Source organism: Pyxicephalus adspersus, chromosome 2 (genome assembly GCF_032062135.1).
Source record: "Pyxicephalus adspersus chromosome 2, UCB_Pads_2.0, whole genome shotgun sequence".
In the NCBI taxonomy this organism is placed as follows: domain Eukaryota; kingdom Metazoa; phylum Chordata; class Amphibia; order Anura; family Pyxicephalidae; genus Pyxicephalus; species Pyxicephalus adspersus.
The window spans coordinates 136,077,790-136,091,446 of NC_092859.1; the positions used below are offsets into that span (position 1 = coordinate 136,077,790).

Sequence of the window (13,657 nt, forward strand, 5' to 3'; positions counted from 1 at the left end):
GCTTTATATGTGACATCTAAAGAGAAGAAGAAGAAAGAGATGCCGATCCCACACATGCACAGTGAGATCAGGTCTTTTTTCTTTACCCTTTACAGCAGGCTACGTCACCCGATCTGAAAGGAAAGTGTAATTTTTTTATTTCCAGTTTAGTTCCGCTTTACCCACCACATTCAATCAGAGAAAATCTGTGGCTTATAATCGGTTGGCTGTTGATTTCACTTTGGACCCAACTGTTTTAGCAGATTTGAAATCAATATAGAAATAATATTTGGCCCACAATTACGAAAAGGTGTAAGTCTATCCCTTCCCTCACCCAAAATACAATCAGCCATGGTTATGTGTTTATATCTCAAAGGGTTCCTCTAGAGGTTGCCAGGAGCTCATTGAGCAATGAGCAGGAGCTGCAAATGGGCTCTATTTATAATTTATTCCCCCAGTCAATTCCGCTGAAATTCACTGACAGATGGTCTTATCTCTGTACAGGTCTTCTACTAAAACATGGGTCGGCAAAGTTTTATGGTCACTACGCCATTTATGGGGAGGGCGGGAGCGCACTAGGCAGGACCCGCCTAATGGTTCCACCCACCACCAGGGAACGTCCCCTGAAGTGAAATCCCTCTTCTCCGTATGCAATGCGGAGGAGAGGGATTTACCTTCAGGGAGCTTTCCCTACTTACCGTGAATAGTAGGTAAATAGGGGAGCAACTGCAAGAGGGCGGCACTGGAGCTCTGGTAGTTCCTAATGCCCCCTGGCCGATCTGCCGGCAACCGGTGGCTCCGGAGCCACCGGTTGCCAGCCGACACTAGGCCGGGTGGGCCAGGGGGCCTTAGGCCGTAACGCACTAGGCTAGGCTGTATCTGGCCTAAAGGCTGGAGTTTGCCGACCCCTGTATTAAAACAATGACTCATTCTGCCACATAGTGGCCAATGGTCAAAAGTGCACAGCTGTCACAATAGGAAATGAATAGGAAAGAATCAAATTTTGTGAGCTGTGCATATAGTAACTATAAGCAGGGGTTCCCTGAAGTTAAAAAGGTTGAGAAACAATGATCTACACATTTCCAGAATTTCTGATTGGTATATTCTCTTGCCCGCTTAAAATAGAATATCATTAAAATAAAAATAAAAACAGAGATACGATAGAAAAGGGATGTGCTGAAGTTTTGTAGCCTTGAGCTCGTTTTCAGTAAATCGCACTTGCTTTTAAATGACATTGTCTAACCCCATTTCATAATGTCATTGTTTTGTATTACCATTCCTTTTCCCCTATATCTGCTGATACTGGATATATCCACAGTGGCATCTCATTCTTCAAGGACAGGGTGACATCAAAAATTCTGCCAGTCACATCAATGAATATGAACAGCTGAGGGAAAAGGACGGCATGCTCCACACACATCCAAAGCAATGAAGAAATGCCGGTAGACAGTATGACATAAAAGCAATCTCGTCCTTATAACTTGGCCAGAGGGAATACACTGTACACTTTCCTGACCAAACAAGCATAGCACAATCAGATGTTAAACTCTTAAAGTGCTCCTACAAGATAAGCAGCCAGACTGTGGTTTTACTTGGAATATTTAGTGCACTTTATTAGGGACAAATGTAAGTGTGAAGGATCAAATTGTTATTTACATTATTATTATTAATAAAAAACTATAGCGCCAACATATTGCGCAGTGTTGTACAATAAATAAGGATAATTGTGTGATGACACTGATGATTCCTAATTGATATTCAATATTCCTCTAAAGCACGGGTGCCCAAAACATTGATCACGATCTACTGGTCGATTGCAAAGGCAACTCAAGTCGATTGTGGAGCGCTGCCTTACCCCTCCTCGCTGTACGTCTATAGGGATGCTGGGGATGTCTTTCAGTGCGTGAGATTGCTCGTGTAACAGTGGGGAGGGAGGCAGAGAGGACAGGAGGGCAGTCTCAGGTGAGCAGTGCTGGACAGCCAAGTCAGTTCAGGCTCGGGGTCAGGGTTCAATTTTCAAACAAGAGAGTTTCCAAACATACAAAACAACTGAATCATAATAAAAATAAAAGAATATACAGTCAGATGTCTCTTACATATATACAGCAATGGGAAACACATAGGGGATAAACAAATAACACATAATAAATACAACATTGCCAGAAGAAGTGGATGGAAAAAAGAAAAAAATGGAAAGACTAGGGGGAGGAAAAAAATGAAAACAGAAGAAAGGGGAAAGAAAAGAGAAGAGAGAAAGAAAGAGGAAAGAGAGAAAGAAAGAGAGAGAGAGAAAACATATCACTCGTCAGTAATATACCTTTAGACATTATTGCATCATAATAAGCATAAATGGCAGTACCAACATGCCCCAAAAAAAATTTCAATACCTTTCCACACCAAGGAGTCATATCAGTGAGGATTGCCCAGTACAAAGAAAAGTAGCCTGCGGAATTTTGTTTTGTAAGGTAGGTTTTCAAATTCCCAGATGCCCTAAAAATTTCCCAAACATGACATTCGGGAGTCTAGTTCTTCCCAGAGAATTTGTTGCTCTATATAGGCAATATCATCCATCTGAAGGCCCCAATGCCTTACAATTTTTGTTTCTCCAGGGAAAGTCAGCAAAGTCACACTGAGATGTCACAAACACGGGGGAGAAAGTACCCTTCCTTTCCCTGGAGAAACAAAAACTTCATGACGGCCCGTAACTCCAATAACGTGAAACTTGCTTGTGCCTCTGCCATCACAGCTTCTCACTAAAAGAAAAGTTTTATGAATCGCAAAGACCTGATATTTGCAGTTACATACAAAGACATTAGGCTGTCATTTGCCCCCACACTCATTTTTTTATTTCATCCCTAAGGGAGCAAAGCCAGGAACTTCCCAACACCCCTCATATAAACACACACATAACATGTACATGAATGGAACACTTAGGGATGTGTGCATGAAACATCCAAATTACTAACTCGCTAAATAAGCAAAATCAAATGTTACCTTGCACATACTTGTTATTCATCAGGCTCTTACTGTCTCTATGGTTCCCAGATAATTGTAGAATGGGAAATGTGTAGCATTTTTTCTGCTTGAATAGGGAAATTAAAGGTCTGCATTAATTATACAACAGATTTACTAATAGTGCTGTCATTCAGGGTGATGTAATGTAATGGGAGGGCAAAGACAAAATTTATAACTGCCTTCTATATAACAGATGCTTCTCCACTGCAATATAAAAACAGTTTAAAATATTGATTTTAGCAAAATCATGTTTTCCATGAGATTATTTTATTTAATACTTTATTTTGACCTACAGTATGTGCATGTGTTTGTGTACTGTAATGCATAATACATGTGAATTACAGTGCATGCCATGCATTCTGAAAGACATTGAAATGTATGTATGCAGTCATTGAATGAAACCCCAATGTACAAATGCAGTTTGAAAAAACAAATGTACCACAGCACCATGCAATGCATAGATTAAAATGCAAGGTATGTTGTGGCATACTGTGTTGCTCACAAGTAGTGTGGGTGCATTACTTTTTTATTGAGGTTTGTTTTAAAAAGGGAATGGGCTGACATTATACAATGCACATTATTATAAGGACACATATTATCCTTAGAGAATGCAATACCTGGCATTTGGGGTTTCGACAAATACACATTCTACACATTCATGAAAGTTTACTGTGAACTTTTTTTTTATAACATTCTTTATTTTTATTTTGCATTATCATAAAAAAACATAATACAAAGATACAAAACAGGGATAACAAAGCATCTTCAAGGGTTACAACAATAATTTATATCAATAACAATTTGTGAGATAGAACAGCAATCCAACTAAACTACATATTTGACATAGAAAGGCACATTACTAAACAATATTTTTAAACACCATATCTGGTTTGTATTGCAATTGAAACCACATGGTGCGGAAGTTATAATATTCTCATTGGGTTTTGTCTATCAGGAAAGATGTATAGCCCAAATTCTGGAGAATCCAGGAACTCTTTCCAATAACACAACATGTTTTTAAATTTCCCATCGCTATCATAAAGACTGGTGGTCACGTCTTCAATAACCATTTTATCATTATTAATTCTAAACCACTGTTGCATGGAGGGGCACACATTTGACCTCCAAAGTAGTGGTGTACAGAGTTTAGCTGCTTTCAGTAGATGTCTGACCACTGATGTCTTGTGAAATCTGAGTGAGAGGGAGCTATGTTAGAGGAGAAAAAAAATGAAGGATAATCTGGTATAGTGTAATCTGTGAACCTTGTACTAATATTATTTTTTTTTTATTAATATTAATAAACAGGATTTATATAGCGCCAACATAATATGCAGCGCTGTACATTAAATAGGGGTTGCTAATGACAGACAGACACAGTGAAGAGGAGAGGACCCTGCCCAGAAGAGCTTACAATCTAAGAGGTGGGGGAAGTAACACACAATAGGAGGGGGATATAGAGTGGTGGGAAGAAATGAGGGTTTTAGGAGACAAAAGAAGATGGGTAGACAAGTTTGAAAAAATGGGTTTTGAGTGCATTTTTAAATGAGCAGAAAGTAGACTGTGAACTTTTTATTTATTTAGATTCCTTTCTTATACCAGAAAGTCCATAATGAACTCTTGAATAGGGTTCTGTTTTAGGATATTATCTGTAAAGCCTTTCTGCATATTACAATGTTATTATTTGAAAACCACAGCATAATACCCTCGTTCAGTATTGAAGAATGTTACATAAGGGACCCAAGTCTATCTACTGGGTCTGCACATGACAAAACCCTTTTAATTTGAGAGAGTGATGTGCTCATTACAGAAGTGGTATGTAATATACTGTACATTAGAGTGTGGGAGTCGGAAAAGTTAAGCTGGGTTTCAGACACCATAGGAATAATTCAAAGTGAGATTATTTAAATCCTATTGGACTGAGACAGCTTCTAATTTCAGTTATGGTGTAGTTTAGACAGTTTTTTAGCGAAACATCAATTAACAGAACATTAGGCCGAGAGCTGCAAAATATGTTAGCATAAAGTAAATTTGTTTCAAAGCTAAATATTAGCAGAGCAAGCTGTAGATTTTATTGTGTTGTGTGCTATTTAACATACAAGGAGCCACCATTTGGCTAGGCACACATGGGCATATTTTGCTAGTGCCACTAAAACTTGTGAATGGTGTAAATTATTATTCAGGAACCCACAAATTTGGTTCGTACTTAGTAGTCAGTACATAAAAAAACATCCCATTGTTATATATAGTAGCTAAACACTAATTGCTAGGGATTAGTCATGGGATGATCATGGGTGATGATCAATCTAGCAAAAATTGCTTAAGTGCCTTTTTTCTACTCCACCCAATTTAATGGAGTCCTATTGCTGCTGGAGTCACACAGAGGCATCCCCGAGCAACTAGCCTTGGGACAGAACTGAGCCAACCAGGAGACAAACCCATGCATACCCTGGCACATCCCAGTATATGGTATCATAATTTGATGGAGTAGAACTACAGCTTTGTTAGTGGCATTCTTTTTTTTATAACATTCTTTCATTTTTTTTATAACAATACAGTAACAAAAATGGGAAAAGGGAAATAAATAAGACATATAAAAATATTTTATGTTAGTGGCATTCCTACAAAGCTCCTTTTCCTGTTTGTGAAACATTTTTGAACGATTTAGTCCGAAGCATTCAAATAATTAATTTTTTTATCTAGTCTTTCTTCAAGCACCCTACAAAATCTTATACTCACTTGTCCATGTTTCTTCCATATACACATTACAGAGGCATTCCTACTGAGATGTTGTCAATGGTTGGCACCCATGGTCTTTATTATTATCAATAAACAGTATTTATTTAGCACCAACATATTAAGCAGTGCTGTACATTGGGCCTGATTTATTAAAGCTCTCCAAGACTGGGGATACACTTTCATCAGTGAAGCTGGGTAATCCAGTAAACCTGGAATGGATCTAGTCCAGGACTGAAAACATTTGCTAACAAAGAGAAAATTACTTTTAAGAAATCCATTACAGGTTTGCTGGATTGCCCAGCTTCACTGATGAAAGTGTATCCTCTCGGACCTTGGAAAGCTTTATTAAATCAGACCCTTTAAATAGGGGTTGCAAATGACAGACAGACACAGACAGTGACAGAGGAGGAGAGGACCCTGCTCAGAAGAGCTTACAATCTAAGAGGTGAGAAAGCTTTATTGGAAGGAATGGGATTTGTTTTGTGCATGCACAGTAGAAGTGACGGACTGGCTGGGAGAACTTGCATGAATCTAGCAAAAAGAATGACAGGTGAGCTGACAGATATAGAGGGGTAGACCAGTGCTCCGATGAAGTATTTACATGCTCTCAACAAGCAGTAAAAATGAATCTCAACGTTCACAACAAAGACTTGGCTTTTTTTCTAAGAGAGGAATTTTTTCTGGTCCCCTCATGTAAAATGCACAACAGGTGTTTCTAAACTGTTGGAAATCCATTGACGTCTGATCTAGAGCTTTTGGTGTGGTTTTTGATAATGAATAACTTCACATTGAAAGTAGGTAGAGAGGCCAGATATGGTATGAAGAAAGCCTCTTTAGTGCTTGTTAAGAATGTGCAAATATTTAATGTTCAGTTTTTTGGAATGTTTGTTTTAATGGGCACAGGTATACTGTTATACTGACCTTTCAAATTGCGGTATATGGGCAGTGGAAAAAAACAGACGCAAGATGCCCCAATCTGGTGCAGACTACCCAATAAAGGTGCCCATCAGCACTTTGTAAAAATGGTTACAAATAGTAATTCTTTCAATGTCTGAGGTATAAAGGTGATCTTTTACGGCTTTAGTTTTGCTTTTGTTTTTTTTGCTTTTTGATCTTAATTGAACGTGCGTTAAAAAAATTAATGGTCAACAAAGCAGGTTTTGCTCACAATGTATAGCTTGTAGTGTGCCGCCTTTCCCACGTTACTTTGCAATAGTTGTGACATCATAGGGCCTCCAGGTACACTCAAGTGATTGTGGGAGTAAGGTAAACCCCATTGATTGTGTCAGTGCCAGAAATAAAACCCCTCAGGAAAGGTTTGGGCCAGCAATAACCCCTATGTCAGTGTAAGCAATCATACCCACCAGCTCTGGGTGAAAAGGGCACAGACAGTAATAATGCTCCTGATTGGAGGGATCTGGGCATGGGTAATCTTTTCTAAAATGTTGGTGTGTTAAATAAATATATTACCCTTTTTTTTCTCTGCAGTTTCTGTCCTGTAGACACAACAGGAAGTAAGAAGAAATATCTAAAGTGTGGAAATCTCATCTTAAACAATTGTCATTGGAACAAGTGTCCTCATTGAAAAGGTTTCCCTTTAGTCTTGTTTTGGTGACAGCTTAGAATTTCCCTAACAGGGTCACAAATTGTAAAAAAAAAAAAAACTAACTCACAATCCGTCTTATACTTTTATCACTATAGTCAATGCATGAGTGCTTATGGGCTAATTCACACTGGCAGTGAGGTTGCACTGCGTTTACTGCTTCCTCACGCTGGGAAATGACGTTGCTTGGGGAAACGCTACATGTAGCAGGCCCTATTGGGAAGGAAACTAGTACCACTCACTGCCAAAAGCTGTCACATGTGCAGACATTGGTTCTTTTTAAACCAGCGCTGCCAAATGAGTGCTTGAGCAGCTGGCAATGTGCCAGCCGTAGGGAGCTGCAAGAATTTGTAAATTGAAGAGGCAGGTTCCTGCCCTAATTTACAATAATGAGGTGAAGACAAATGGGTTGAAGAAAGAAAACACCAAAAGCTTTTAGAGCAGGTCCACACCTGCTTTTTCAAAGTGTGATTACCAGCCGCTTCAAAAGAACCAGTGTCTGCACATGTGACAGCTGCCAGCAGTGAGAAGTATTAGTACAGCTCAATGCGACCCCTATTCATTCCCTACGGGGGCTGCTGCATGGAGACCCTACATGTAGTATCTCACGGAGCAGGAGAATTTCCTGGTGTGAGGAAGCGGTACACACACCGCAACCTCATTGCCAGTGTGAATTAGCCCTTTACGTTGGTTTCAGGTGCATAAGCTACAGTATTCCTAGATTGTAAGCTCTTCGGGGCAGGGTCCTCGCCTCCTGTGTCACTGTCTGTATTCGTCTGTCAGTTGCAACCCCTATTTAATGTACAGCTCTGCATAATATGTTGGTGTTATATAAATACAGTTTATTAATAATATTAATAACAATATTCCACCTTTTACCAAAGTTACAAATGCTGATTGTCAACATCCAACCTTGAACTGTAATTTATATGTAGATAAAGGACAGTATTCCAGTGAATGAAGTTTTACATGCACAAATCAAGGCATTCCAGTGATTGAAGTTTCAACTGTATAAATTACAGCATCTGCCAACTGACATTTCACGTACATAAAAGATAGAATCCGCCAACTGAAGTTCCAGGTGGATAAATTACAGCATCCACCAACTGATGTTTCAGGTTTATGAGCCATGGTAAAATCCTGCTTATACACCTAAAACTTCAGAAAAAGAGCTTGAAGATCTCACTTTTGGTGTTCTGGCTTTGATTTTTAGAATTCACTGTTAACCCTAAATAACGTCCCTAGAAACCTACCTCTCATTCCAGCATGTACTGCATTACTTGACATGTATTACAATGGGTTTTAAGAGCTGTTTTAAATGAGCAGAAAGTAGGTTCAAGCTGAAAAGAATGAGGAAGACCAGTCAAGAGAGTTGGTGCGGCTCTAGAAAAGTCTTGCGGTTGTGTGTGTGATGAGGTTATGAGTGAGGAAGTCATTAATAGGTTATTGGAGAAGCAAAGAGAGCAGCTCGGGGAGTATTTTTTTATCAGGTCAGAAAGGTAATGGGGTGAAAACTGTGGAGAGATTTGAAGGCAAAGCACAGGAGCTTGAATTTGATTCCAAGGTGGAATGGAAACAAATGAAGAGAACTACAAAGAGATGCAGCAAAAGAGGAGTGGTGGGAAGAATGGATGAGTCTGGCTGCAGCATTTATAATAGATTGTAGAGGAGAGAGTCGGGTTAGTGGAATATCAGAGAGGAGGAGGTTACAGTAGTCCAGACGAGAGATGACAAGAGTAGTATGTACAAGGTGTTTGGTAGTTGGTGATATTTTCAGTTTATTGAGACATCTCATGTAGAATGAGCAAAAAAATTAGCCTAATTTACTTCCTTTTCTGATGCCACTTACTGTGATGTTTGTTGTGATGTGATGTTTATATCAAGCATCTGCACATTCAAGCCCATTCTATGTGAGTATCTGTCCTTAGGACAGCCCTCACAGAGGTCCAGGAGCCGAAAATGTCCAAAACTAACAGAAATGAGACAAACACTAGAAGTGCCAAAACAAAGGTCTTCCTGGTATAATCACCAGGTATGAAAGCAGCCTTTGGAAATTACATTACATTGAAGAGTCATTGTCAGTGGCAGAACCACAGTCCCATCCACTCCTTTCCAAAGTAAATGAAGCAGCTGGGAACATTGTTTTGTTTAAAGCTGAAGAGGATTGAAGGGCCAGCGATAAGTTGCTTTTGCCCACGTGGTTACTACCGGAAGACTTGTGCTGTGACCACAGCCACATGCAAACCTGGTTATCCGTGGTGTGGTTTGCAGAAGAGTCGGCAACTGTGCAGTTTCACACTGGGGGATGAAAAGGCCCTATAACTTATCTTAAAGAGATTAAAAGAGAACCTAAACTAACATTTGTACCTTCCATAAAAGGGTAGACAACCTTTTTATATAAGGTAAAAATTACCTTCTTTTTTTGGAGAGAGGGGGTTTAAAAAAACTCTACAAAAAAAAAAAAAAAAGGGTAAAGGGTAAAGCCCTTTCCCTTTCTGCAGTGATCAAGACAGAATAAGAATACAGAGCCTCCTGGGAGGCTCTGGCTGCTCCATGTGAAATCAGCATTTTTTTTTTATCCCATTAAGGAAAAAGCTCGATCTGCACCTGCCCAAGATCGCATAAGGAGCAGCCTGGCATGCACAGAAGGAGCTTTTTCCTCAATGGGATATAAAAATTGCTGATCTCATACATGTTCAGTGAAATCGGAACTCTCACCCGATCTCGCACCTGTGCAGTATGTGATTGGCGGACATAGGAAAAAGAACAAAAAAGATGGCAGCGCCCGGCACTTTCTCCTTGCCAGGATGAAGGAGGATACCAGGTTGTCCCGGGACCCGATCCAGGAAAGCCCTGGAGGGCTCGATGGATCTGTGAAGTTAAAGGTAAGTTTTTATTCTCCAAGTTTACTTCTGCTTTAATAATTGGGTTTTCATTTGCTTAAAGCGTACCTAAACTCAGAATGATTTTTTTCTTTTAAAAAAGGGTGCAACACAGCCTCCTTATTCCCAATCGCCTAGGTGATCCAGAATGAATGAGAGCGCAAAGCCTCCTGGGATACTTACGTCATGCATCCCAGGAGGCTCTTGGGTGAGCATCTCAGGCATGCGCAGAAGGAGCTTTTTCGTAGGGAAAAATTGCCAATCTCACGCATGTGCATTGAGATCAGCAAATTTTTTTTTCATCCTACATCACCCGATCTCACGCTTGGGTTGGGTGATGTAGGATGAAGGACCTGGAAATAGAGATGAAGTTAGTAGCGCCTGGACAGCCGGCCTAGGAGTAGATGCAAGACACCCCCCCGGAGTGATCAGACTGCCCTGCAGGATTGAAGGTGTCTTTTCAGACCAGTATTATTGCAGAAAAGGTCAGGCGATGTCTCTTCTGCAATAATGTATATTATCTGCCGGATTGCGCCAAGGAGCTGAGCTGGGCATGTGCTGTCTCAGCTTTAGTTGCCAGGGTAACCCATCAATCCTGACTTACCTTGCATGTGCCAGGATGGCGTATGCTCATGTCATCTCGGCACAACCAATCAAGCTTCCGGAAGAATAGAAAAAGCATTGCGGCTGGAACGAGCAACAGATGAGTTGTTAGTTTAGTTCCACTTTAATACTTCACACTTTTTTAAACACCTGAAAAACACAAAAGAATGCACTGAGATAGGTTTATGTTTCCATGAGTTCCCTGTCATTGTATATGACCCCCTAATCTATGTGAAAGGGACAGTTTGCCCAATGGTAGCACATTTCTGTGCCACGCCAGAACCGTGAGGGCGGGGCTTCATACACATTACCCGGATGTATCAGCCACGCCCCCCGGAGACTGGCAACGCGGCCATGACAACGAATGCGGAACTATTTTACGCATGCGCAGAATTATTGGTCGGCTTTTCTCCAGCTCCCCTAGCTGTGATCAACTACACCTCAACCCATCTTCAGGGCGGAACTAAACTGACCAAGTTAGCCAATCGGATCTTTCGAGTTTACGCAAACTGCCCCTCCTATTGGAGCGCTGCCTTGTATCTCAGGTTAGCGGTCAGCAGGTTTGGTGGCGCCTGTGAAGGGAGAAAGACAGAGAGCAGGGAGAGAGCTAGGCCGGAGGGGCTGTCATGGTTGGGTTCGGAGCCCCTAGGCGGACGGGCCGCCTGCCCCCCTTTGTGCTGGTGGCTTTGTTAGTGGTCATCGCTCTGCTGGCCTTTAATTACTGGAGTGTGTCCACTCGGCAGGCCGCGCTGCTGGAGGACGTGGCGGCTCTGCAGGAGCAGGTTCAGCGCACCGAGGTGGCCCGAAGCCGGCTGGAGAAGAGACACTCCGACCTGATGGTGCAGGCCGAGAGTGGACGGAGGCAACTGGAGCAGCGGCTGGGAGAATATCAGAATGTGGAGGAGAGACTGCAGGCCAGGGAGCAGGAGGCCCAGCGATGTGAGGCGGACAGGGTGAGAGCCCGGCCTGTGTGACATCTGGGGGGAGGGGGCCTGCACCGTCCGGTCTGTGTGTGACATCTGGGGGGAGGGGGGCTGCACCGTCCGGTCTGTGTGTGACAGCAGGGGGGAGGGGGGGCTGCACCGTCCGGTCTGTGTGTGACAGCAGGGGGCTCCCTGACAAAGCCTGGGGGTTATGTACATGCTACTCATGGTACATATGTGGCCCCTCTGGGGTATTGTCCATTTTACAATCATGTATGAAATCGGGGTACATGTGTGGCCCTTCTGGGGTATTGTACATGCTACGGTCATGTATGACATCATGGTATATATATATGACCCTTCTGGGGTATTGTACATACTATGATCATGTATGACATTAGAGTACATATGTGGCCCCTCTGTGGTATTGTACATGCCACGATCGTGTATGACATCAGGATATATATGTGACCCTTCTGGGGTATAGTACATGGAACAATCATATATGATATCATGGTAAACATTGACAATTCCTCTGTGGGGGTATTGTTGATACTACAATCATGTATGACATCAAGGTGCAGTATTGTTCATGCTACAAACACATATGATAGCATGGTACATACGTGGCCCTTCTGGGGTATTGCACATGGAACAGGTATGTATGACATCAGGGTGCAGTATTGGTCATGCTGTAGACATATATGACATCATGATGCACATAAATCCTGTTTGGGGTATGGTACATGACACAGGTATGTATGGAGTCAAGGGAAACCCCAACAAAAGTTGTGTCACTGTCTGTATCTGTCATCTGCATCCCCTATTTAATGTACAGCGCTGTGTAATATGTTGGCGATATATAAATCCTGTTTAATAACAAAAATATTATTAATAATTATGTGTGTGGTATGTCATGTTACAGTTCTGTATGACTTCATGGAAACAAAGCCAGTGTACATGATTCAGGCTTATGTGACCTAATAATACTCCATAATATCATACACAATACATTGCAAATATACATCATTGTACATGATCCAGAATGTGTATTCATGTTACACAATGACAGAGCCTGTGTGCGGTATGATATGTAATACAGGTGTGTGTGACATCATGGGACACTGTAATAAAGTCTGTGTGGGGTATTGTACCTGGTCAGACATTAATGTGCACAATGATGGCGTATGTGCAAAGCATCATCCAGGTGTGTGATATCATAGTGCACCATCACAAAATCAGTGTGGGGTGTTTTACACGAGCCAAGGTGTGTGATATCATAAGTGGTTCAGGTGTGTTTATAGTCATTATACACTCCAACAAATCTGTGCGTAGTATTGTACATGATTCAAGGTTTGAGGCATCGTAGCACATCAGATATGCACGGTCTGGTATTACACATTGTGCGATCACACGTGATCTATGTGTGGGAACAATCGGGATACTCCCTGGAATGTGCTGATACTTGTATGAAATATTGTATGTTCTCCAGGGTGACACCATGATGCACTCGTACAAAGTGGCTGCTGGGTATCATACATATCAGTGTTCAACCCAGAACTTTTTTTTTTAAGCTGGGTGGGAAGAAATTGTAGGCAGGTGGCAGACCCTGTATTGTGACCCAACTCTTCAGTAATCACCCAAAAACAGCAAAGTGGTTACTGAAAAGTGCCGGGTGGTGTGCCCAGCTAAAAGGACCTGGGGGAGAACACTACATGTGATTATATCTTACAATGATACAGACTATTGGGTACTTTGAAAAGCCTTTCTGGGGTATCATGCACATTACAGAACAGCCAGACAAAGTGTGTAGTATCATACAAGATTCAGCCATGTGTAATATCATCCTGATGAGTTATATGCACAGTATCATACAAGATCTAGGAGCGTGTGAAGTTATGGTTCACCCTTCTGTG

At 41.5% G+C, this 13,657-nt stretch overlaps 1 protein-coding gene across 2 annotated transcripts in view; it reads left to right on the forward strand.

Annotated features, from left to right (window-relative positions):
• Positions 1–11,305: 11,305 nt before the first annotated feature.
• Positions 11,306–13,657, forward strand: part of GOLM2 (golgi membrane protein 2) — a 32,621-nt gene continuing 30,269 nt past the window's right edge. The window contains exon 1 of one of the 2 annotated variants that reach the window (XM_072402530.1): positions 11,306–11,771. In XM_072402530.1, the coding sequence (XP_072258631.1) occupies positions 11,445–11,771 (327 nt within the window). In that variant the 5' untranslated portion in view covers positions 11,306–11,444. The remainder of the gene's footprint in view (positions 11,772–13,657) is intronic. The other variant, XM_072402529.1, reaches the window with a different exon arrangement.